The 25,679-nt window shown below is 38.8% G+C and overlaps 1 protein-coding gene across 2 annotated transcripts in view; it reads left to right on the plus strand.

Annotated features, from left to right (window-relative positions):
• The window catches only part of SYNPO2 (synaptopodin 2), a 167,238-nt gene extending 146,922 nt beyond the window's left edge, over positions 1–20,316 (plus strand). The window contains exon 5 of one of the 2 annotated variants that reach the window (XM_026499242.4): positions 16,783–20,316. In XM_026499242.4, the coding sequence (XP_026355027.2) occupies positions 16,783–17,325 (543 nt within the window). In that variant the 3' untranslated portion in view covers positions 17,326–20,316. Of the gene's footprint in view, positions 1–16,779 lie in introns of both variants that reach the window. The other variant, XM_044384291.3, reaches the window with a different exon arrangement.
• The last annotated feature ends 5,363 nt before the right edge of the window (positions 20,317–25,679 follow it).

The following is a 25,679-nucleotide window of genomic DNA, read 5'->3' on the forward strand; positions in this document are numbered from 1 at the left end:
TCCCAGTTTTAGGGGTCGAACACAATAAAAAGACAAAAAGCAGAAAGTGTCTGTATAAATCTATTGACACAACCAATCTCTTCTCAAGAGGCTTGTCCTGAGAAGTCGTTGTTTCTTCTGTTTTCTTCTTACTGAAACTTTGTATGTCTATGTTCCTCTCTCTTCAGCCTGTTGGACAACTTTTTTCTTCTTTGTCTTCATCTATTGTCCTAGCATTATAATGGTATACAAAATGGTGCAATATTTAAAAAACAAAAACACACTTTTTTTTTAAAAGATTTTATTTATTTATTTGACAGAGATAGAGACAGCCAGCGAGAGAGGGAACACAAGCAGGGGGAGTGGGAGAGGAAGAAGCAGGCTCATAGCGGAGGAGCCTGATGTGGGGCTCGATCCCATTACGCCGGGATCACGCCCTGAGCCGAAGGCAGACGCCTAACCGCTGTGCCACCCAGGCGCCCCCCAAAACACACCTTAACATCAGCTTTGAGACTCCACTATAAAGGGACTGCTTTCAATTCAAAGTATCAATTGTTAAATAAAACAAGTGTGGTGCCCTTAGTAATATACAGAGAATTCTTATGGCGGGGGATGCTTGTAAATTAAATATAGTCTCAAATTTGGGATGTTGGTCTCCTGAGGAAGGTTCTGGTAGGATAGTTGAAGCTATTTAGGCCGAGCCCACAGAAAGTGGAACAGCTGGCCACCCGATTGCCAAGGCCACCCCAATTCACGCCTGCAACAGTTGGGGCTCTGACAGAACCTGGCTGACCTCGGAAGGCGCTGCGGACAGCTGTTCTTATCCCTCCTTCCCAACACTGTCCCAGGACAAAGGGTCAGCAACCTGGTCTTTTTAGAGTAATTGATCCCCTTGCCTGAGAAGCATGAGCAGTTTCCAAAAACAGAGTGAACCCTCTCTCTGAACAGAGCAAACTCCCAGTTCACAGAGCAAGGGATGAAAAACAATTCTCAGAAGCTGAGTGAATGATGTAGGGAGGAACCTAGAATCCCAGCTGCCTTTCAAACCCAGGGAATTTTTGTGGGTTTTCTGGTGTGCCTCTAGAATCTTTCTGAGTCAGAAGTAGAAGTTGGGACTAATCTTGAAGAGGAAAAAAAAAAATCAAAACAAGCTGAGAGGCCGAAAATTTTACCTGAATCCAAAGTCGCTTTTGTTTCAAATACTTTTAAACTGATTTAGTTCTGTTTTCCTTTTGTACCATTTAATTACATTTTTTTTCTTGGAAAGTGAAAAACAACTAGATCTTTTTCTTGAATTGCATATCCCTCAGTTCTGTTTTCTCCTAACATGTCTCAGGCTGGTAAAAAAATATTCACAAAACCGTCCTCTAGAGCTAAAGATCACCAAAGAATAGTCTGGGCCAATATAAATGAAGTGCTCAGTGTCACACCAATCCTTCCATTGGTAGGGTTTTTTTCCTTTATGTCCCACTCAAGAGTTAGTTGATGGTCTAGCCCACTGACTACTTGTTACTGCTTATCAGATGGTGCCAATAGTAATTCTTCATATAAACCCAAATAAGCTAACTAGATTTTGAATTCTACATTATGAAACAGCCAGCAAAATGTTACAACCCAGAGTGGGTGCTATTATGGAAATAAAAACCAAAGTAAAATAGATCACTTAGAATTTATTTTAATTTTACACTTCAGTTCACCAACTAATAAGGTTTCTTTACATACAGCACTTCAGTTTTAGCCAGCCACCGCCTTCAGAGGTTCTAACACACAGCTTTCCAACTTTTGTTCCCAGAGGGGAATTAAGACCTTCCCTCCCCACCCCCAGCGCCACTGTGGAACTTCTGATTTAGTAGATCTGGGTGGGGTCCAGGGATTTGTTCTTGTAACATACACCCCAGATGATTCTGATGCTAATGGTTGTGAACCACACTTTGTAAAACACTTTTCTAACACACAGAACACTTAGGCCAACCTTATTCTTTAAAACCCATAAATAGTTTTCCAGTTTGTCCAGTCAGGCACAGGCCGACTTGTCAACTGCACCTGCTTTCCACTGTTCTATAGGCCTCCTGAGCGGGCACTGAAGCGCGGATCTTGCCGGCTCCATCTCAAAGGTCCAGGAGATGGCAGCAAACCCTCTTCCCGCTCCGAAAGGGCTTCGCAGGCAGCCGTTCTCAAACTTGTGAATAATTTGCTCTAAACATTCTTTTTCTTTATTTTTTTTTTAAATAGAAGAATAAAGAGGGCCTTCAGATGTGATTTTGTCATACCCCCTGCTTCTAATCAAGGCTGAGAATAAATATTTCTAGGAATAGAATGATACAATTTTATCGTCTAGAGAAGGGACTGTACAAGGTTCCTTGGCTGTTTTTTCTTATCTCTGGGGAAAGGAATTGTATGACTTCCCTTGGCTGTAGGGCATTAGTGTCTGTTATCTCCAATCAAAAATGTTCTTACTAATAACTAACTTAAATCTCTCTGGCAGTAATCAAAACATTTTTATTTTGGGATCCAGGCTAAAGGAGAATTTTGGAGCACTTTGAATGCTAATCAGCCTTTTAAAAGGAAAACAAATATGATCGTAAAATTTTCAAAACAAAAAAAACAAATCGTGTACTTTAAGGATCACGGGGAAAGATCCCAGTGTTTTCGCTGTGCCTTTCCATTATGATGATCAAATGGTGTGGTAGATTGATAAAATGCAAAATCAGCCAGAGGCTGCTTAAAGACTAGAAGAATGTACAGAACAAAGGGGCAGGTAGACCCACTGAGTAGCAGCTTTGATCCCAACAAGACCATTGTTTTCAGATCTTTGACGCACTAAAGTTTATTTCTAAAACAAAAAGATGGTGACGTCTGGTAGTTCTGTAATATGAGATGAATGTTTGTACATTCACCAGTGGGAGGAGAAGAGACTAACAAGAGATAGGAGAGCTGGATATTTGAGGAACTACAGTGTGGATAAGGGAGTAAATGTGTCTGTTGCTGAAAAAGAAGTGTTAGGAGTAATGAACAGAAGTTACAAGACTGTAAATGTCAGTTTAACTCAAAACTTCAAAATCTTGTGGGGCAGAGATGGAGACGGAATTAACATATATATTAGGCATATAAAATGTGTTACGAGCTTTAATACATGTACTTAACTTAGTTCTCATAGCAACCTTACCTGGAGGAAAATTATCATTTTTTTTTAAAGATTTTATTTATTTATTTGACAGAGATAGAGACAGCCAGCAAGGGAGGGAACACAAGCAGGGGGAGTGGGAGAGGAAGAAGCAGGCTCATAGCGGAGGAGCCCGATGTGGGGCTCGATCCCATAACGCCAGGATCACGCCCTGAGCCGAAGGCAGACGCTTAACTGCTGTGCCACCCAGGCGCCCCGAAATTATCATTTTTTTAATTGAGAAGGAAACTGGAGCTCAGAGAAGTTAAGAAAATTGCCCTAAGTCACACAGCTAGTCCTAAGGTGGCAGACCCGCCAGCTGACTCCAAGTTCATCTGTTTGCATAGCCTGTGCTTTTTCCCACTGCAATGCCTATCAGGTGTGTTGTAAAAGGAACTCCTGTACCTCATTGAAGCTTGATTGCAGATCTCCAATCCCTTCCACCTCGGAGATTTTATAATTTGCTATATAAATATCTTCTAAAAAAATTGGGCTTTTTATGTTTCATGAGTATTTTGGTGTAGTTCAATACCTTTTAAAAAAGCAAGGTCAGTTTAAAACCGGACAAGACAAAATTTGTCCCTTACCCCTTCAATTCCAGGATATTTGTAGGAAACTTAAATAATCATTTTTTCTAATGAGACAAAGCAGAGCTTAGGTGAGAATAATTTTTCTTTTCTTTAAGCCATGACTCGAATGATTTGCTTCAGTTCTAGTGTCTGTGAAGTGTGATTAGAATTCCTCCTGACTATTCTTGAAACATACACAGATACTTCTTGAGAAGGGGGAGTGCTGTGAGGCTCGGAGGGAACTTTAGGCCTCGGGGACCCACCCCCGAGGCACCCTGGCGTAAGGTGAGAAACAGCTGGCAATGCTCTAAAGCAGCATTTCCAGCACCCTTTGCTTATCATTTCACCTGCATCAGGAGATCTCCATCCTTCGTTGTCAAAATGCCCATGTTCCATCAGACAAAATTATGTCAAATATACCATGCACTCACACAGAAAGCAATCTTTTATAGAAAAAAACCATTTAGTATTTATCTTCTTTGCTTTCAGTATTCAACCTCTGTTTTGTTTTCCTTTTGCTTTGTTTTCTAAACTTCTGTAATAGCCTACGTAGCACTGTCAACCATGGTCAAAGTCAAAATCCCGTCTTATGAATGGTGCATCAACATTTAATTATCGGTGTATTGTTAGGGATGCACTGCATTGTCAGACTTCATCTGGTCTCATGTAGACTTCATTTTTTTGCAAAAAAGAAAAAAAAGTACTGACCTAGAGTGAACTTCATTTAGCAACTAGTTACAACATCGAAGTTGCATTTCACCTGGGAATAACTGACCCACAGTGATAAATTGTAAGCGATCGTCCCCTCTGTCCCCACCTCCTTCAGGCCCTTTAAATGAAAGAATTTGGAGATAACTTTCCTCCCAGCGAAAACACACATGAAATCTCTTAGCCTAGGTCATACCCATGTGTGATTCCAGATGGTCGATGATTTGCTGATCTACAGATTAAATTTTGAAAAGAACTTACCTGCATTAGACTCACAACTTCCGAAACAGGCAAGGTTAAGAACAAGGTTGCAACCGCGAAGTCGGCCCATCACTCTCAGAAAGAGTCTCATAGGGGCGCCTGGGTGGCGCAGTCGTTAAGCGTCTGCCTTTGGCTCAGGGCATGATCCCAGCGTTCTGGGATCACGCCCCACATCAGGCTCTTCTGCTAGGAGCCTGCTCCTTCCTCTCCCACTCCCCCTGCTTGTGTTCCCTCTCTTGCTGGCTGTCTCTGTCAAATAAATAAATAAAATCTTAAAAAAAAAAATGTTTAAGAATAGATGAGAGCAAAGCTGAGAGGAACTTTTCAATGGGTGTAGCTTAGGAATCTTTTTACAAAGAGATAAGCTCTAAACATTTCTTTTTCCAGCCCTTCCCCAGAGTTTTTTTAATTTTTTGTTTGTTAGTTTTAATGGATAGTCCCTTAAGAACTTCAGACAGACATATTATGGAAGGGTCCCTTCTCTCAGTCTCAAATGTGTATTTATAAGGACCTAGACATTTTAGTACCTCCAGAAGAATTTATCTTTTATCTTAGGCTCGGACTGTACATCCAGTGTGGCTTTGAGGGTTGATGAAGTGTTTGTAGGTAATTCACAAGGCGTTGTTAATTCACCTGTGTATTTGCATGAATCAATACCGAAAGAGGAAAAAGTTGTTTGGCGATTGATAGTCAAAACTACCTAACATTATATTAACATGAAGGTGAACTTGGGAATGAGGAGTAGTCAGGGGCATGATAAGGAATGAGATCCTTTGAATGAATGTGTGGCCCAAATACTATAGCAAAACTTGCTCTAGTATTAATAAGCAATATTATGTCTAAGAATAGGCTGCGGTTTTGTGAGAACATTAAGAAAGCTATAGCAATAGGAGAGCTGTAATAATAGCTAACAAGACAAGAAAATTACAGCATACTAATGCCTCCTGAGACACCTCCTTGAACCATTAATTGGATTACAGATAAACCCGTGATTAGTATTTTTAAGTGAAGTAAATGCTTCCTATTTTGAAGATATGTTCCTGGGACACTACTGATAAAAGATGTTTCCAAGTTCTCCATTTGTATTTGAAAAGTACACCAACATGACTATCACCATATACTCTGCTTTAATCTGTATTGCCCCCTGAATGGCCTTTTATCTATTCCAGAAAAACAATCATTCCTTTGAAAGCCTCAATTACTTTATGGAAATCCCCGTGTACTATAAAATGAGATGACACACACGGAATTACTACATAAATTCCTCAGACAAGAAAGATGTCATGAAATAAAACTTACCACTTGCACCAGAGAGATGTGGTAAAGCAATTAAGCAAAATTTTTCTTATTCTGCGCTTAAGAAAATAAGTTGTTGGTTACTTCCCGGATGAAGAGTTGTACTTTTTTATTCCTAATTTTAAACATCACTCTGGGGCCATGTTTCTGACTAAGGAAACATAAATATGATTTAGCAGTAAATCTTGAATTTCCCAGGAACAGTAGGTTAAACATTTTCCCCAGGGACCAGGAAATGAATCAAAGGATCTATTTCATAAGCTTAGAAAACGTAATGGACAGAAAAACAGTTACAAAGATCAAATAAGTCATTTTTCTCATACTGTATTTTCCACATCCTTGTGAAATAATATTGTCACACGTTGTGTAGTTGTTGATGTGTCTTTGCCATTACCATTAACCAGGTTTGGTTTGTCAGCTTTTTAATGTGGTTAGGAGTCGTGATAGAAGAATGGCTTAAACATCAACCCTCAAACACATGCCAGAGAGAAATTTGGAGAATGTTATCATGTAAAGGGCCCAATCAAGGTTGTTACATGCTATGCACACATTTCTTAAGAACTCCTTTTCTTAAACTCTTAACTGATGAAATTTCCCTCTGAGAAAATCAAAGCCATTCTACTTGGGAAATGAGTTTGCTTAAGGAATATTAGCTCCATGTCAAACAGCAAGCACGTAAGCTGTAAACTATATTGAAAAATCATCTCTCCTCACCCCACTTTTTTCCTAGGGATAAGTGCACATTCATGGTGACTTTTCTTTCTGTGAATGTGGGCAGGAGGAGATGGTTACCTGGATTTGCTTTAGGAAAAGTTATCTAGGATATAATGGACAGCTAAAGCTGTATTTGGATAGTGAAATACATTTTAAGTAGGCTTTACAGTGTAGGTAATAATTTTATGCTACTAATGATGAGTCTCCTTTCTTAAGTGCTTACTACATGCCAGACACTGACAGTTTTCTTTACAGAAGTTACCCAAAAGGTCACCAATTCATTTATTTCATAAGGATCATCAGCCTTTGTTTATTGTGAAAGTTCCTTTTTTTTCTCTATAGAAACTAATGAAAGCTGAACTTTCGATATGTTATTCATTTTTTTCTAAGGTGGGAATCCATATGACTTTTACTGCTTGAATCTTCTGAGAAGATAGAACTTCTCTTCAAAAAATATTTTGAAATGTGTTTAAAAGATTTTGTTTTTATGTTCAAGCCAATTAAAGTAGACTTATTTAAGGCTCCCCCCCCAGAAATATAAAAAATTAAAATGCCAATTCCAGCTTTTTAAATAGAACACAGTATATCAATAGGAGTGTTTTCATAGGCTATAATTTTTAGAATGGCATACTTTTTTGAGGATAAAGGGAGGTGAGACGGCAAAACGTTGCTGTGTAGTTAATTTCTTTTCACTAATAGATTTAGCGCCTTAAAATTATTTAGATACAATTTCATTACCTATGACTTTAAATTTTAAATTTCCCTGTACAGACACATACCAGCTGTGAGACCGAGGGTACATTACCTTGTACCTAGGGTACATTTGCATGCCTCAGTTTACTGATTTGCAAGATTGGGATTATAGGGTTGTTGAGAGGATTCAATGAATTAATGGGAAAACTTGCTTCGTACTGTAATTAGTACATAGTAAAAATTCTATACATTTTGGGTCTCGCTATCATTGCTATCTAAGATGAAAGGGGCCGCAGAAGTACATGCACAGATTCCTCCTTAACATTTTCATTCTTTTATAACAGAGGATTAAGAAAGATCAAGCAGTCTGTGCCCCCCCCCCCCCCCCCCCCCCCCCCCCGAGCTAGCAGAGAGGTGAGGTCAGTGCGTGTTTCTGGCCAGCTCCGCCGCCTGCGTTCTGACCGGTGGAAAGACGTGGCTGGCGCAGCGGTATCGCAGGCGTGTGGTGCTAATGCCACTTCAAAGGCAAGGCTCCCTCTATTTTTAGCCTGGGTCGGCAGCCTGCCTATGCAGTTGCCTCTTGAACAGAAGGTTCTGCCAGGTCTCTGACACCTTCTAAGACCTCACAGGCTCTTCTCACAAAAACAAGAATAATCGCCATGTGTTGTGCTGGGGGGCACTCGATTTCTAAACGAAATCTCTCCTCTCCTCCTAATCTTGAAACTGTAGCTGGCATTATTACCATTTTACAACCAAGGAAAGTATGGCTGGAGAGGTGGGAGCATCCGGGTAACAAGAGGCCAAGGCAGGACTCCCGGGTCAGCGTCACAGCCAAGTTACCCGAGTTCACATTCTTTCCAGTCTATCACGCTTGCTTCCATTGTCGCTTATAACCCTTAGTCTTTCTCACGAAGGGATTTCCTTCAAACATAAAATAAACTTTTAAAATGTGTATTGTTTTAGAACCCAAATTTAATCTAAAAGTTAATCTAAAGTGAATAAAGATGAATAGTCAATGGCAGAGCCAAGACCAGAAGCACTAGCTACAAGATGGTATCTCTTTTTCTGATGTCCGACTATGTTTATTTTCTTTCTCTAAGCAATGTATGGTTACTTGACTAGTTTTCTAGTCAATAATACGACGTATTAGTCCTGATTGTCTGCAGATGAGCAGCATAATGCTGCAGATTTCTGTCTGAGGAAATGGGCACTCTCTTCCATTTTGTGAATAAGAGAGTGCCACACCAGAATTTCCCAAAGCCCCGCTGGTGAAGAACATTTAATATTCACTTTAGGAAGGCAGATCACAGAAAATATGAGATAGAGACTGTTTTATTAAGAGACTAGAACAAAAATGACCTTAAAATGCTCATTCCTTGACGTCAAGCTTGACTGTGAATCACCTCAAAGGAGCATTTATCCTACATTTAAAGATGTCTAGATAGAGGAGTTCTACATCTCCATGGAGAAATCGCTTTCCTGCTAACATGCTTCCCTACCAGGAAAATTAATCCAAGACTCATGAAAATGGGAGTGCCCCTAAGACATTGGTTAGTAGAAAATGCCATTTCCTACACCTGCTTGTGATCTCACAATAAATGGTAAGTAAACTTTCAGTTTTCCCTTACGCAATTTTTTAAAAAGATGTATTTTTTTTAGAGAGAGAGCAGTGGGAAGGGGCAGAGGGAAGAGGGAGAACGATCCAGGCAGGCTCTGCGCTGAGCACGGAGCCTGAGGCAGGGCTCAATCTCAGGACCCCGAGATCCGACCTGAGCCGAAATCAAGAGTCAGGCTCTTAATGGACTGCGCCACCGAGGTGCCCCTCCCTTCTGCAATTCTAACTAGTCCCAATGTCCATTATCTTTTTCTTCTTAGGTCTTTTTTTTTTTTTTAACTCTTGCAAATATATTTTAGACTCTCTTTAGGATTCATGCATAAAATTTTAGGACTTATCTCATTTGGAGAGTCAAACAGCTTAAAACCCTCACATTTGCACTGACCTAAAATGCAAATGATTGTACTTGCACATTAAAATCTTCTACCTGTTTAGGAAGATTGATTTGTTTGTAAATATTGATTCATCCTCTTTGTTTTGGCAAACCTGGCTTGGTGAGCATACTGGTGTGTGTATAGCGAGGGTGGGGGATGAGTCTATTTGTAGCAGAGCCCCTCACCACAGCTAAGTGTTATGAGAAGGGCTATATCTTGAGGCATAATGAAAAATTTTGGTGAAGCTAACCAAGTTTCCTGGTTATAGAATTCTGATATAGAAATTACTCATTCATCCAACAAATATTTACTAAGTGTCTACTTGCCAGGAACTGTTTTCAGTCTAGGGATTTCTTAATGAATAAAACAGAATGCAACAATAACCCTTACTCTTACATGGAGCGAAATTCTAGTGGGAAGAAGCTCATAAACAAAATAAATAAAATATTTATTATGTTAAATAGACATAAGCCTAAAGGCAGAAATAAAACAGGGAAGGGGATAGGGAATTTTGAGAGAGAAAGAGGGAGATACGGACAGACAGGAGTCAAATAGTGATCATATGATATTTGAATAAGGCCTGAAGGAAAAGAAACAGGAGTCATGCTGATATCTAGAGTACTGTGTTCCGGGCAGAAGGGTCAGCAGGTGTAAAGGTCCTGAGGCATGAGTGTGTTTGGTGTGTTCACAAATAGCAGAGGCTGGTATGGCTAGATCCAAGTGAGAGGGAAAGAGCAGGAGATGAAATCAGAGATTAAGGAGGAGTGGGTGAGCAGATTTTACAGGGCCTTGTGGGTCAATGAAAGGACTTTGATTTTCCTTTTTTGAAATGAGAAGCCACGAGAGGATTTTAAACAGAGGACTAAGTAACATAATCTGAATTAGGTTTTAACAGGGTAATTTTAGCTGCCATTTGAGAACAGACTAGATAAGCAAGGGTGGAACCAGGGAAACCAATTAGGAGACGTAGCAATAATCCAGGCAAGATTATGCTGCTTTAGTTTAGGACGGTAGCAGCAGAGGCATGGGAAATGATTGCAGACTGGATGTATTTTAAAGTCCGCGCTGACAGATAGGTGTAGAGTGTAAGGGACAGGGAAGAGTCAGCAGTGACTCTTAAGATTTTGACCTGAGCACATGGGAAGCTGGAGAATGCCTGGTGCTTCCTTCCATTCATGTGCCCCTTCATAGCCCTCTGCTTTGTAGACATTCTTATAAATGACTTAAAAGGCAAATGAAATGTCATTTATTTCTGTTTGCCTCTACTGGAATCTGCTGATGATAAAGTATGTTTGTGATGAATATTTACTGATTATGTGTTTAAGAGAGAAAGTTGTTGAAGGAGTTGAAATATCATTTGTCAGTTGGAGACATTTCCTCTACTATGGCATATTTAAGCAGGAATTCAGTTAAGAGAAAGTTTTTGGCTTTCAAGGTTTGTGGTCTGAGATAGTTTAAACTTCCGAATATATCCTATTAAACTTCTTTGGCTTCTGTAGCTATTTGCATTGCTTTAGAATTAATTCACTTCATTGTCCTATGTAAACCTCAGACTACACTTCCTTTTTAAATGTCAAGTATTTCCTGCCGGTTAAATTGGTTACCCAGACAGTCTAATAAGGAAGCTAACCAAGCTGCCTCATGAACTGCTTTATGTGGATAAATCTGCATTGAATTGACATGAAAAGTTGGTTATGCTAAGCTGAGAAAGGCCCTCAGCTCCTCTGAGCTTTTCAGCTGACTTGAGCGCAGAGCCCCAGGTGTGTCTCACCATCATATAAAAGGAGCACATCTAAATGTGAGGTATTCCCTACACCCTTCCACCTACCTGTTCTTGTGACAAACGGCAAGATGGCAACAGTAATTAATCCAAACTTAATCAAAATTTAAATGATTCTTTCCAAAATTTCTAAGATCTCATTTCATTTAGCTTGCTTGGATTTGAATCTTTTTTTAAAAAGACGTTTTCTCAAAACGATTTTATTATAAGCATAGTCTAATACTTGACTAAAAAACTCTGGTGTGAAACTGTGTGGGTCCAACTTCCCCACTCCAGTACTTACTAGCTTTCTACCCTTAGGGAAGTTCCTTACCGTCTTATTGATTGATTGATTGATGTTACTTACCTTCTTTAAGTCTCACTGTCCTTGTCCTTGTCCTTGAAAATAGGAATAATTATAGGGCCTACTTCGTGGGCTTGTTTTGAGGATTATATGAAATGCTTTATGTAAGGCAATTAGTAGCCACCTCTTGGCACACTGTAGGAGCTGTTAGTGTGGCTATTATTAAAGGTAGAGGTAGGAAAACGCCTCCCTCGTGTGAAGCCACGTGATTTGTGAGTTCTGTGGGAATCTTTGCAGGTGATTTGTGAGTTCTGTGGGAATCTTTGCAGCCTTTGCTGTAGGCATTATATTGGACTGGCTAAAGATTAGCAGGTACTTTCCTGCATTGAACCCTTAAAGGACACACTACTCTAAATATACACAGTCCGAACGTTCTACATGCAATATGAACTGTGCCATCTGCACGATGACAAGGTCCCTCGGTCAGTTTGAACATTGTCTTCGTTGGTTCGTCTTCGGTGTTTGTGTTTATGTATATACGTCTACTTAAGAGGGTCAAGGTAGTATGTCTGCGTTAGCCCCACCTAACATACTGAAGAAGAAGATGCAGAAGAGAGAATGACCACCATAGATGTTATTTCTCCTTAGTTTGAAAATGAGGGATAGCGATAGGATAGTGAAGGTGTCCAAAAAAGGTGGAAGCAATGAGGAATATGTGAAGAAAAGGTATATAGAAGTGGAAGCAGGAGTATTTTATGTTACTAGGATCACGGGGTTAAAAGTTAGGGGAGGCAAAATTTGGTTTAGTGTAAGGAGGAAGTTCTCAACAGTTAAAGCCTAACGATTGACCAAGATGCCCTGAAAACAAGTGAGCCCCCTTCTCTAGAGCAAGCCCTGAGTGAAGTATAAGGTTTCACCTCTTAGGACTATTTGAATTTCTTGAAATTAATCATTAGAAAATTTTCTTCATTCAATTTTTAGCCTATATTTCATTGTTAAAAGAAAAATGAGAGAAAGGCCTTAGTGGTCTACTGAAAATGGTAATGTTACATGACAGGACATTAAAGTGAAAGTTCCCCCGAGGCCCTCAGATATCAGAGATGCTGCACACTAATGTCTGATTTCAGACGAAATTGCAGACTCTACAAAGAACACATCAGGGAGCCACTCCTGTTGGAACCCCCCCCCCCCCCCAGCAGGTCTAGGTTATTAAAAGGGATCAGAGGATGGAAAGGAGAGAGGATTTCTTGAGGAAGATTTCTGGATCCCATAGATCATGGGGTGTGGGTTTAGAGTAGGTGGAGGTGAGGGGCTCCTATATCCTCACCTCCACCCCTGTGAGAGAAGAATTTCAAAGTAGCTTCTTAGAGGGACACCTGGGTGGCTCAGTCACTTCAGTGTCTGATTCTTGACATTGGCTCAGGTCATGATATCAGAGTTGTGAGATCGAACCCCACGTCGAGCTCTGTGCTGGGTGTGGAGTCTGCTTAAGATTCTCTCTCTCGCCCTCTGCCCCTCCCCCTGCTTGTACTCTCTCTCTCTGTCTGAAAAAAAATTTTTTTTTTTTAAAGTAGCTTCTTAGAGAGCTTGATATGAGATGTCTGCATGAGGATGGACAGGAGGGCAGAGCGGACTGGGGTCCAACACTCTCCCAAGAAATTTGGAAGTTGAGACATGGGCTGACAAATTGTTTTGGCAAAGAACCAGGATATGGGCTGCTGTAGTCCCAAAGGCAAATATGTGTGTTCCCCATGGACCACAGCAGGTCAGGAGCAAAGGAGAGCTGGGAAGTGTTGTCTTGAGGCCTCTTCAAATAACCCCTTTCGTAGCTTCAGCTTCCTTGGGGGTGCAGAATGAGTCACAAGTTACCCGTTAAAATAGGGATGACTTGGCATGATTTGAAGACTACAAGCAAAATATCCCCAGTGATAGGAATCTTCAAAGATCCCGTGGAAGTTTCCTTATCTGGGCCTACCTGGCTCTGAGAGTAAAAAGCCAGAATATGATGTTACCAAATGAAGTAAAAATTCCCCTCAGGCTCTTTTTCTCTTCTCCATTCTTGTACTCTAAGCCCAGGGAGCCAGAAGTCCAAGTTAGCAAGCTGAGGGAAGAGAGGAAAGAAATCATGAAGAAGCCAACCACAATGCCTTCCCTGAAGGAAGACGATCTTCCTGAAACAGGCCCCAGGGAGAAGAGATTTAACTCTAAGTTGAGACTGGAATTTGTTACGGCAAGGGATGGAATATTCTATTTTGAAATAAACTGGTTTGGGTAACTGAAAGTGACCACAGGACTATTCCTAGAAGAAAGCAGAGTGCCACAAGACCTGCTAAGTTTTCATGTAGTGACAGTGGAAAAACTTCTTTCATTAAAAAAAAATTAAAGGGTGGCAGGAGACAAAAAGAAAAGCAATTTGATGACACATCAATGTAATGCTAATTTAACATACTGATTACAGTTAAGTGCTCACATATCAAAAATCTAAATTCTTTAGAAAATAATACAACCCATGGTAGAAACAACAACCAAGGATCCAACCCATGTTATGCCAGGATTCTACCGTTAGACATTCAAACTCCAAAATAGAAGAAACACCTCTGTTATTTTCAGGTCCCTTTGGTCATTTCTGGCTCAGATTATATCACATGGCTTCCTTTAGCCGGCCAAGCAGAGAACAGCATGAGCCTTGGGGCGGAGACTGACAGAAGGAAATAGCACCAAAGAACGAGATGTGGAAATTGCTTTGGGGAAATACGTTAAAATTAGGGGTTTGGGTGCAGGCAGGGACCAGAGGCCTGCAGTATTTTGGGCACAAACAGAAACAACACGTACCTAAAGAACTACTTATTTATCCCATATTTGCCTCTCTCATCTCTGACAGTTTGTAAGTTTATGTTCTATTGTTAGCGCTTAAAGGAATATGAAGGCATGTCTGGCAGTCTGAGGAGTGTGTAGGAGAGCAAGTCATTTTGTTCATTGAGGTAATTGCTCTCTTCCTTCACAGCCAGTACTGCTACTATATTTGGCATATTTGTATATTCCACAGGAGATTTTTTTAACTTTGATGCTATTTAAATTTTTTCCTCAGAGAGCCTTACGCTTTCAACATCATACTTCACAGTTCTACTTTTTTGCTCACGTATTCAATTGATTAACATTTATGCCTTAGCTGAAAAAAATCTCTAATCTCTTTGTTATTAGAATATCATTCAACAATGCTTTTGAGCTAATTTCTGGTAAGCTTCCATTCTTCTGAAGATTTTCAAGCTAAGAAGGGAGGGGGAATGGAAACTAAAATGTTCGCTTTCCTCCAGTGTTCTGGATGCCCTATCAACTGAAGTGTACGCATCCACATTGTACTTAACTCTTCCAAATATATTGGTAATTATTTCTTTTTCCAGTTATTAGCCAGTGATGTTAATCACCTGCATGTGTATTCAGGATCACTTCCTGTATTTCTGTAGAGGCTTTGAGCCCTTTATTGACATCTCTTCGAGTCTCTAATGTTTTAAAGACCCGACTAAAACAGGCCCCTGAGGTGCTAGAACTGATCAAAGACCACATAAAGCAGATCTCATTGGAATTTGAAAACTGTCCAAGGACTTTATAGACCAATGTGTCCTCTCTCTTCCATTAGTAAGGACAAAAGGGAGACATAGACATATACTACGGGAGATAAGAGCTGAATATTTCTTTATCATATTGAATGTTAATACTTCTCACAGTGTAGAAAATTCCCTATTGATCCTGTCAAGATAGGTAAAGAGTCTCTAAAGTGACCTTCCATGATGGACTAAGTTACTACTGCAAAGCTAACAACAGTACTATGTTACATGTTTCTTGAGGGCAAGGACTTTATTTAAATCATTTTTGTATTTCCAGATGAGTGTGCCTGGGAAGTATTAGGCGTTCAATAAAATTCTTGTTAAATGAATCAAACCAAAGCATAAATAATGTGAAATGGAAATCAAACCAAAATGGTAACTAAAATTAGGCTTTTCTCCCCTCCGTGATTACTTAGTCCAGAGAACTTATTATTAGATCTAGATTAGGATAAAGAGATTAATGAAAACAAGATCTGTTAAGATTCAACTATTATAACTGATATTTTAATGATAAAAAAGAGAGAGGCAAGATTCAGTATATTGACCCCCTTACTCTTGATATGCAAGCCAAGAATGAACCACCTACCTTCTTTGTGTGTCTAATGAAAAAACAAAAACAAATCATTTGAATCTAAGATAGTTTGTCAAATCCAGGTGTTGGTATTCACTTTAAATTTAAGAACTTGGTTAAGAGAGAAAAGCTGTTGAAACCGTCTCTGAAATGTAGATGCATTTTTAAGCATGGCAATGTTTTTTGTTCCAGAAACACACAACGTTATAATACTTTCAAAGCTGACTCATTTCCCCTAGGTGTACATTTGCTACTTTTTGCCAGAAGTTTGTCTAAGAGAGTTTCATGCAGATGGGTATGTGTGAGGACATAATGTAGGTAACTAGTCCTCAGGGTTTCTGGAATACAGAAGGGGAAAAGGAGAGAGAATACAAGAGCTTTCAGTAAATTATATTTCTGCATACCAAGAAAACAAACATTTCACATACACAGGAGAATGTTGCAGGGACACAAACTCTCAAAGAAGTAAGGAATGTAATACACATAAGAAGCAGCAAATCTCAGATGAAACAAGAAGCAGGAGTGTTTGTCTGAGACATGGGCAATATCTCATGCTTAGGGAATGAAGATCCACATGATCTTCCGCAGCGTATGAATAGATTTTGAGAAGAAAAAGTCCATCCACTCCATCAGATCAGTAACATTAAATATGTCTAAGTAGCTCTTGGATTTTTTTTTTTTTCTATATTCAGTGGACCAAAATAAGATAACAGATTGGAAGTCACTTGGGAAAAGTAATAAGCCCAGTAGCTCATGGTCTGTTTCTGGGGTAGTCAATATGTTTTGTTTATTTTGTACCAGGAAAGCAGGACCTGAATGAGTGTGGGCTGTGAATATAGATATAAATATGTGGAGGGCAGATAAGTAAGGGTGGCTCCCAGTGATAACAGAGTCCCAGCAGCGGTGGTTGTGCCCAAGAGAGATGGTAGCGATTGGAGCTATGGGTTCAGAGATGGAGAGCAATAAGAAAATCCTAAGTGAGGACCAAGTCCCAGGCCAGAGCTAATAATACACCAGGTAGAGGCAGCCTGTCTTGGCCTTAGGACTAAGTATTTTGGGGGTTTGATTTTTACAGTGCTCAGTAATGTTGCCAAGATCACTTTGAAATAACAGTCAATCAGCACAAACCAAAATGAATGAGATACACTAACATTTTCATTGTTTTTAGCAGATTGGACACTCCCTCTCTCTTCCTGGAAGACCAGTCCCTCCAGCCATCTCCACAACATCTCCTTGGGTATTCCAGCCTGCTTATAACTACTCTAGCAAACCAACTGAAGAGCTAGAGAAGGCAAACAAGAGACTAACTCCCTGGGAAGCAGCAGCAAAGTCTCCTCTTGGTCTAGTGGATGATGCCTTTAAACCCAGAAACATCCAGGAATCCATTGTGGCAAATGTGGTCTCAGCGGCTAGGAGGAAGGTGCTTCCAGGGCGCTCAGAAGATTGGAATGAGAGACTGTCCTATGTTCCTCAAGCCCAGAAGGCCAATGTGAGCTTATTTGCAAGGCAAGAGTATAATGTTGCATCTTTACCTAATAATAATAATATGTCCACCAACTCCCAATATGGTTCACAGTTACCATATGCATATTATAGGCAGCCTTCCAGAAATGATTCTGAAATAATGTCCATGGAAACTAGGTCTGATTACTGTCTTTCAATAGCTGGTTGCAACTACAACCCACACCCAAGGGGATGGAGACGCCAAACATGAATGTTAGAAAAACTGATCATGTGCCATCTACAATAGTAATTTTTAAAATGTTCCTTTGTAGGGTGTTTCACTTTTCCAGTAGGTTTTGACTCACTTTTGGTCTTGGCTTATTCTCAGAAGTCATTTATTTGAGTTTGTGCGTGTGTGTGCGTGTAAGTACACGTGAGTGATCTCTTCCTTGTCTGCTCATGATAGAGAATTTCCTTGAGGAAAAAATTCATTTTCTGCATTGATGTGCTTGCATTTATATCTAGTTCATAATCTTAATTCCATTTATTCCATTAATATGAGGTAGTCTAGGCAACTAAACGCTGCTCATTTAAAGTGAAATTAAGTATTTTCTTCTAAGTGTCTTAGTCCAGGAGGGAATTAACAGAATACGATGCTCTAATTGTCATTAGCAGTAAGAGCAAGGAATATAACATGGGAGAAGTTTTCAATGAGAGCATGCCATTGAATGATAATTATATAAAAAAGGATTTCCTTGGTGTTGTTTTAAGCATTTCTCTGAAACATTATCAAAAATCCAATGACATTCAGTTTTTTAGAACTGAAATATAAGTGTTCTCAGAAAGAAAGAAATATTTGACAGAAAGATAATTATACAATCCAGAAGGACTTCTGAGGCAAATTGTGTAATGCATGGGTAATAGAAAGATTTGGGTATAAAATTTATTTTTAATCTATTTAAAGGCAGCAGCCTGAGACAGGAGTAGATTCTGAGTTCAGGTATCCTCGTTTGTCAAACGAGAAGATCAGATTATTTAATCTCTTATATCCTTAACAGTCTTGATATTCTGAGATTTTCTCATTGGTAGAATAGCCTTTGGTGCATTATTCATTTTTGTTGCTCATCATATAAATGCAGGATTAATTTAGGAGTGGGTTAGGTCATCAGTGTCACTACATGTATAATTAAAGGTCCAAAAGGAATTGTTGGGAGACAGGTTTTGTGCTATGTGTTACATGGAGGGAGGGTTGATGTGAAGAAAAATAAAACTGTTAATGGATTTAAGGAAGTGGTAGATGGATGTGTCTGTTATTATGCAACTGTAGGTCATGACCATCTATTTAGTTACAGAAAACAAAGTCATCATTAGGATGTTCAGAGGAAGCTGGACAGCTGCTCGGTCAATTTCATGACCCAGGCCTTATTAGCACGACCATGAGACAATTAAACACCTGCTCCTTACTGCCATACCCACAAAGTAGTCAGTACAAGGAAATTCAAAGCATTTAACATCATAAACAAGAATTGAGAACATTTTAAAATAAAAAATTTTTTTGAGTATTCAAAACATTCTTAGATTTTTAAATGTGACTGTTTTTCTTTTTTTACTCTTTAACTCTTATATTTATCATTATAATGGTGTCTTTCAAAGAATAAAACTTAAAGAAGAAAAAAAATTCCAGGGTCTAAGTGATCCCTTATCTTGGAAGTAAAAGATTAAAAATCTGAAGAAATATAGTAAGTTCTCCTATTGATGGACCCAACCAGACACTAATTTGTTTAGTTATAAAGAAAAGATAAATACTTCTAAAGTTATATTGTTAAATTCCCTTAAATTTATATACTGTTAATTCTCTCAAATTATAATTATTGACTCCAAAGACTTTCTATGGAATCTTAAATAATAATGCCTGGTATATTGATCAGTATGTCAGCAAATTCTCAGGAATCCCTACATAAAAGTCTTATTTGCTTCAAACTTTATTATATTGGCTAAATCATTCCAGATGTCAGTGTCTTAAGATAAGGGTCATTTAGCAGGAAAGACTGCCTGACAGGATCAGATCCCATTTTGTTGCTTTCTTTTTTAAATGCTAAAAGTGGTTTCCATTACTACCTAGGATTTAATATACTCCAACTGCAGAAATTGATATATATTAGATTATTCACTAAAACTTTCACTGGACTCAAAATAAAAACACAGACATTGTAAACTTATATATTATTATAACAAAATAGCCATCTCGCTCTTTGCATGTACTAGATCAAAATCATCATTTGTTTGAAGCTATCTGAATTTATTCTAGACATCAAGAGAAAGACAATACATGGCAGGAAAGTTGTACATTTTTCACTCACAAAGAAATGAACATCTCATAGTTTTATTGGAAATTGATGTTTCAAGATATCATTTGCAGATATAATTCCAAAAAGCAGAAGTGCCAATGTCGAATCATCACAAAATGTATTGTTGATACTGAATCTCCAGTTTATTTAAAAACGAGTAAAGTTAGATGTGCTTGTATTCAAGCTAATGTTTGAGACAGACACGCTGAGATCTGATTCCTATACTTAAGAATACCTTATATCTGTGAGATAAAAACAGTATTTTTAGAAGGCTGTTGCTTGTAAATATATACCACATTTGTGAAGACATTTTTCTACTAGTAGCAATCACATAGGTAGATGAGTTCCTGTTTTACCATGGATTAAAAAGCATGCCCTAAAATGTTACAGTATGCCAGTCATAGGGACACTAATTTGTCACCTTTCCTCCTTCTTGAGTTTAAATATCACATCATTGCATGTGCGTGAAGTTTCCGCTATTAAAATGATTCAGATTTTTGTCTAGTATTTTGAGTTTTATAAATGCACGGATTCCAGTCCATTTATTTCTGAATATGTCTCTTTTATGTTTTGGCACTATCACTCACATTGGAAAGGGCCACCCTATTAGGGCTCAAGCATATATATGTATTAATGAAACTTTGGATAAAAGAGTATATCAGGTAGGCTCAGTTATTACAATTAGAGAGGAATTGTAGAAATGTTTATTTTTTAAGAGAAAGTAGATTTTCACATTTGATTTCTGTTCAAAGTAGAAGTATCTACACTGTCCACACTTTTCTACTAAAAATGACTATGTTCTCCTGCTAGTTAGATTGACATTTCTGACTGTGTTTATCCCAAAAGACTGTATTTGAAAGATGAATACTGAAAATCAAAATTGTATTAGTAATAAAAATTAACTTGAAAATCAATTTAAAGAGTGTTTTCATTTTTTCTTATAAAATATTATTTCAAATTAGTTTTCACCCTAAAGAATGGGGATTTGATATACTCCAAGTCCAGAAGTTGATATATATTACTATATATATTATATTTTTAATTATATCGTATACATTACATTATTAATCTTATCTACTACATATTTTTGAATTTTAGCTTCTATAATATTAGCTCCAGACACATCAAAAGAATTTCATGCTGACTGGCGACATTTAACTGTAACACTTAAAAACTTCAGAAAAAACAAAATACAATCAATTTGACACGTAGGTGAAGACGTTTGGGGTCCAAACATAAATTAATATTATTCTTTATTAACTCTTTCCTTCATAGTATATTGGAAATTACTCTTAAGCATAAGAATAGCCAATGGTAATATGACTTGATAACATGTTGGTTGTATTTTGAAGGGCTGGGGACTCACTCAGAGAGTCTATCATGTTTGTGATTCCAAAAATGACTTTGGCTCTTCCTATGTGACAGTGAAACTATCAGCTGGAACGCGAGCTCCCTGGTCAATTGGTATCATACAACACAGCTTTTTGACACTTTTGGGGGGGGGGAGCAAATTCTGAATAGAATGGCTCTTATTGGCATTCTGATAAAAAAAACAAATTTTTTTAAAGGACCAGCACTAGAAACATACTTCAAAAATGAGGACTCTTTTAAAGATTAAAATGACCTAAGATTAGTAACATTATATTGTCTTAAGATGCTAATGTCATAGAAGAATCCCCTTTTCTCTGAGGAATTCCTAGTGCTTAGCAGACTATACATTTCAAAACGTACTTAGAAGTCGGTAATGTCATATCCACAGGGAGCTGACAGACAGTCTGAGGCGAGAGGAGCTCAATTCCCTGGCTCCTCACTGGGAAGAACACAACAGAGCTACTTCAAAACTAGCCAGGCTTCCCCGGGTCTACTTACTACCAAAAGTATTTAGTACAAACTGCTCCCTTTTCCTCAGAGGTTCTGGAAAACAACACAATTTGCGACTTCTCGAATTTAATAGGACAGTATTTTCCACGAAGGGGCATTTCATTATTTATAGCCTTATAAAATGTGACAGTTTATATTTCTAGGAAGGATCTAGCAATCTCTCTATAAAAATCAAGTAATTATAAAAAGGGCATTTAAAGAGGAAATGCCTCCAATGAATCTTGCTGTGGTATTTTTTTCTCTCCAGAGTTGTAGTGAAGATTTGCTATATTGTAACTTCTTTCTCCTTGACTTTTCTGTCACCAGTATTCATGAATTTTCCTCTACTCTGATCTTCCCCAAGAGGAAAAAGCTTCATTCACCACTTCAAGGATTTTAAGATTTGTATTTCCTTTTCTTATGTCAAGTTTTTATTTAAAATTTTAGTTAGTGAATATATATGGTAAAATTGCTTTCAGGTATAGAATTTAGTGATTCATCAACTTACATATAACATCCTTTGCTCATCACATCACTATATTTCTTACTTGAGAGTCTGAAAAGGCTTTATAAAGCGTGACTGCCTTACCATGATGATTTGAATATGTGTGAGGTTTGCCCTAAATTACCAAATAAATTATAATGGGGTATGTTATAAGGACCAAGGGCAGGCTACCCCCAGGATGGGCCGCTTGGGCATGAAGACTATTTTGAGTTAAAAGCAAACAAAACCCGGCAGAATTAGGAAAAGCTCTTTACCTCCTCCTCAACTGCCTAAAAAGAATTTAGGTAGAGGACCCACTCCAGGAAGAGATTGATCACCACAGATAACTGCATTATAATATGAACAAGGGGTGGTAAACAAGGAGGAATTTAGCAAAATCTGTTTGTTAAAACTCCTCTCTATGCCCCATTGTTTCTGTGTGTCCCAGTGAATTTTTATTTACCAAACATTTACTCTTTTTCATCTTCCTGTGAATTTCATTCCTTCCTTTTGAAGTCCAAAACCCCTACCCCCATCTCCTAAGGTAGGAATGACAAAATATTTCATTTTACCTGTCTTTGGAATTTCATGCCTATGTGAATTTCTCTTACGTATGAAATTAAATTTGATTTTCCCCTGCTAATATGTCTCATGTCATTTTGATTCTTAGCCCAACTAGAAGGGCTTTGAAGGGCAGAGAACATTTCTTCCTCCAAAAACGTAGAAAAAGGCAAAATCTTATCTAAGCTCAAATTGCCTTTGAAGAACCCCTCTACATTACTATGAACATTCAGAAGTAGAGATAGGATTCTCCTTAGCCTTTCTTCAACCCTGCCTTTTCTAGAAAACATTATTTATTTAGACAATTGAGCTATAGGTGTGTTCTGCAGGGATATTTCTTCGACAAGGTATAGTGCACGTGTTGGAAGTAAAAAGTCATCCTTAAACTAGGGAAGGGACACTGCACTGCCCCTATTCCCACTTCTATGGAGCAACCATTTTCAAAGCAGAACCAAACCAGAAGTCAGCAGAAGCTTTTCGGCTCCTGGGGTTAATCCCTGACCTATCAGAACAAACCTCATTTCAAGAGACTGGCTTGGTTGTTTTTCCTGTTGACCTACATATTTATACCACAGCTTTCTGCCAGACTAGTACATAGGACAGAGAAGAATAATATTTTTAAAATAAATAAAGGGGAGAGGGCTGCATATTTTCCCATAGCTTGGTATTATTTGGGCCTTTATGCCATTTAAATGTCTCTTTGTCCTTGAATTCAGATGATCTCTCTGGTTTCTATCTACAATAACTGCAGCTCTCATCATTAGCAATACGAAATGCCTATAATTTATTGAAGTTGATAATTACTAGAGGGCTGAGAAGAGGAAAAAGAACCCTGATTTTGTGATAAAACAGCCAAACTTCAATGCTCAGCTAAGCCAAGCCCCGTGTTCAGCATGAATTTGGAAAAGAAAATAACAAAAAAAGAAGGCAGAGGTTTCAGCCTTGTAGTGTTCTTCAGTGCTGGTGTCTGAAAATCATGTCTCATGGAGACTCAACTGGCTTTCCACAATATGTTTGAATAAGCAAAGTACCTGGGTTTCTTATATTGTATAAAAGGGAAGACATTAAGAAAGAAATAAGAATTTACTGTTCTATGTCTAAAATGCTATCATGTAGAAAAAATCAGAAGCAGGAACAAATTCTACATATATTTCGCCTGAGGAACTTTCAAAAGCATTTGTTACACATTTTTATTTCACCACTACCCTGCTATAAAATTATTCTTAAAACAGAGCACATTAAAAGAGGTCCATTCCAAGATCAAAAAAGGGGTATGTGTGTGAATTTTAACCATAAGTATAAAACAAATATTTTTACTACCAAGAAGACATAGACATTTATGGCACAAATATTTCCATAAAATATGTGCATTGCATTCATTTTAAGAACTCTCCCTATAGGGGGCACCTCCGTGACTCAATCAGTTAAGCGTCATCTGACTCTGGCTCAGGTCATGGTCTAGGGGTCCTGGGATCAAGCCTGGCTACCATCAGGCTCTTCACTCTGTGGGGAGTATGCTTGTCCCTCTCCCTCTGCCCCTCCCCCTGCTCATGCTCTCTCTCTCTCTTTCTCAAATAAATAAATAAAATATTTCAAAAAAAAAAGAGAGAGAGAAGTCTCCTTTTAGGCATTAGATTATCCATTTTCCCTTAGTTATTATGATTTGAAGTCAGCAATGACAACACTGGGGCTTTCATGAAGACATCAGAATGAAAGTCAGCAGGTAAGGCTTGTTCTGATGTTTAATGTCTCTGACAAGGGGAAACATTAAGTTTTATCAGCGTGAGCAGCCAGTAGGTTTAATTAACATTAAATGGCATTTCTGTTCCTGCCCTGGACTTTTTTTTCTTGGCACAATGAATATACCTAGAATTGGATTTAAAGTGACAGCAAACTCAAATCCTCTCCCCAAGTGGAGGGCTAATGTAAACAGGCTCACCACAGTCTATGGCTATAGACTCTTTGCAGTTTAAGAATAAAGTCCTAGAGGGGCGCCTGGGTGGCTCAGTTGTTAAGTATCTGCCTTTGGCTCAGGGCGTGATCCTAGCGTTCTGGGATCGAGCCCCGCATCAGGCTCCTCTGCTGGGAGCCTGCTTCTTCCTCTCCCACTCCCCCTGCCTGTGTTCCCTCTCTTGCTGGCTGTCTCTTTGTCAAAAAAATAAATAAAATCTTAAAAAAAAAAAAAAGGCCTAGAATGGAGACCGGTATGTCCCAATCGGTAGACCTTAGTAATTCTTCTAGAATGTACTACTTTTGACACGAGCACATAAAGCCCTTCTCTTGGCAGCTCCAGAAACTACTGTTAAGGGGAGATGGATTCATTCATTTATCAATCAGCAATCTTTTTTCCTTTGTCACTGTGCCCTACCCAATGTTTGATGTGGGATATATTAGTGATTAAAACGTGGCCTCTGTTGCCAGGGAGCTGGTAGTTCTAAGGGAGGGGATAGTGTAAGGAGACAAGAACAATGATAGTGTTTTACAGAGTATTATGAGAAGAGCAAAAATAATTCAACCTTAAGTGTGGAAGGGTCCGCAAGAAGGCTTTCTGGAAGAATTGATGGCAGACTTGAATCCTAAGGCAGAATAGGAAGTACTGGTAGAGGTGAGTACAGCCAAGAGCAAGGCCATTCCAGACAGAGAGGTAAACTCCAGGCAGTTCTGTGTTATCCCTGGATAATAAGGTGAGAATCAGAAAGCAGTGGGTTTTACCTTACGGAGAAAGTTAAACTTTTTTTGGTAAAAGGCCACATAGTAAATACTTCAGGCTTATAGCACCATATGATTTCAACTCAACTCTGCAAAAGCAGCCATGGCGAATATGAAATGAATGAGCGTGGCTTAATAAAGCGTCATTTATGGACATTGTCACTGGACTTTCATATAATTTTCACAAGTCATGAAATATTCTTAAAATTTTTTTTCGGGCAGTTAAAAATGGAAAAACTATTTGTAATTCACTGTACGAAAATAGGTGTCCGGCCAGATTTAGCCCCTTGGCTGTAGTTTGCCGATTCCTGCTGTAGCACAACAATGGGGCACTATTAAAGGGTTTTAAACAAGGGATTGGCATGATCTGGCCTTCTTGGTAGGAAGTTTATTCTGGCAGCACTAGGGAAGATAGAGTTGAGAGGGTAGGACAAGGGGAAAGGAGGACACAGAGTCGTCTAATGTTCCCGTGTGAAAAGGCAGGCACGGTTTACCTGCTAGAACACTCTGTAATAAATCATCAATCCTAGACTACCCCAAAGTGTCCTTCCCTCCCTATTACTACCTGTCCCTCTCTTTGTCACTGTACCTCATCCTCCCATCCCCATTCCAAGCACACATTGTGGCTGCCAGCTGGCCTCCTCCTTCAAATTCTCCCAACAG

Source organism: Ursus arctos, unplaced genomic scaffold, assembly GCF_023065955.2.
Source record: "Ursus arctos isolate Adak ecotype North America unplaced genomic scaffold, UrsArc2.0 scaffold_11, whole genome shotgun sequence".
In the NCBI taxonomy this organism is placed as follows: Eukaryota; Metazoa; Chordata; class Mammalia; order Carnivora; family Ursidae; genus Ursus; species Ursus arctos.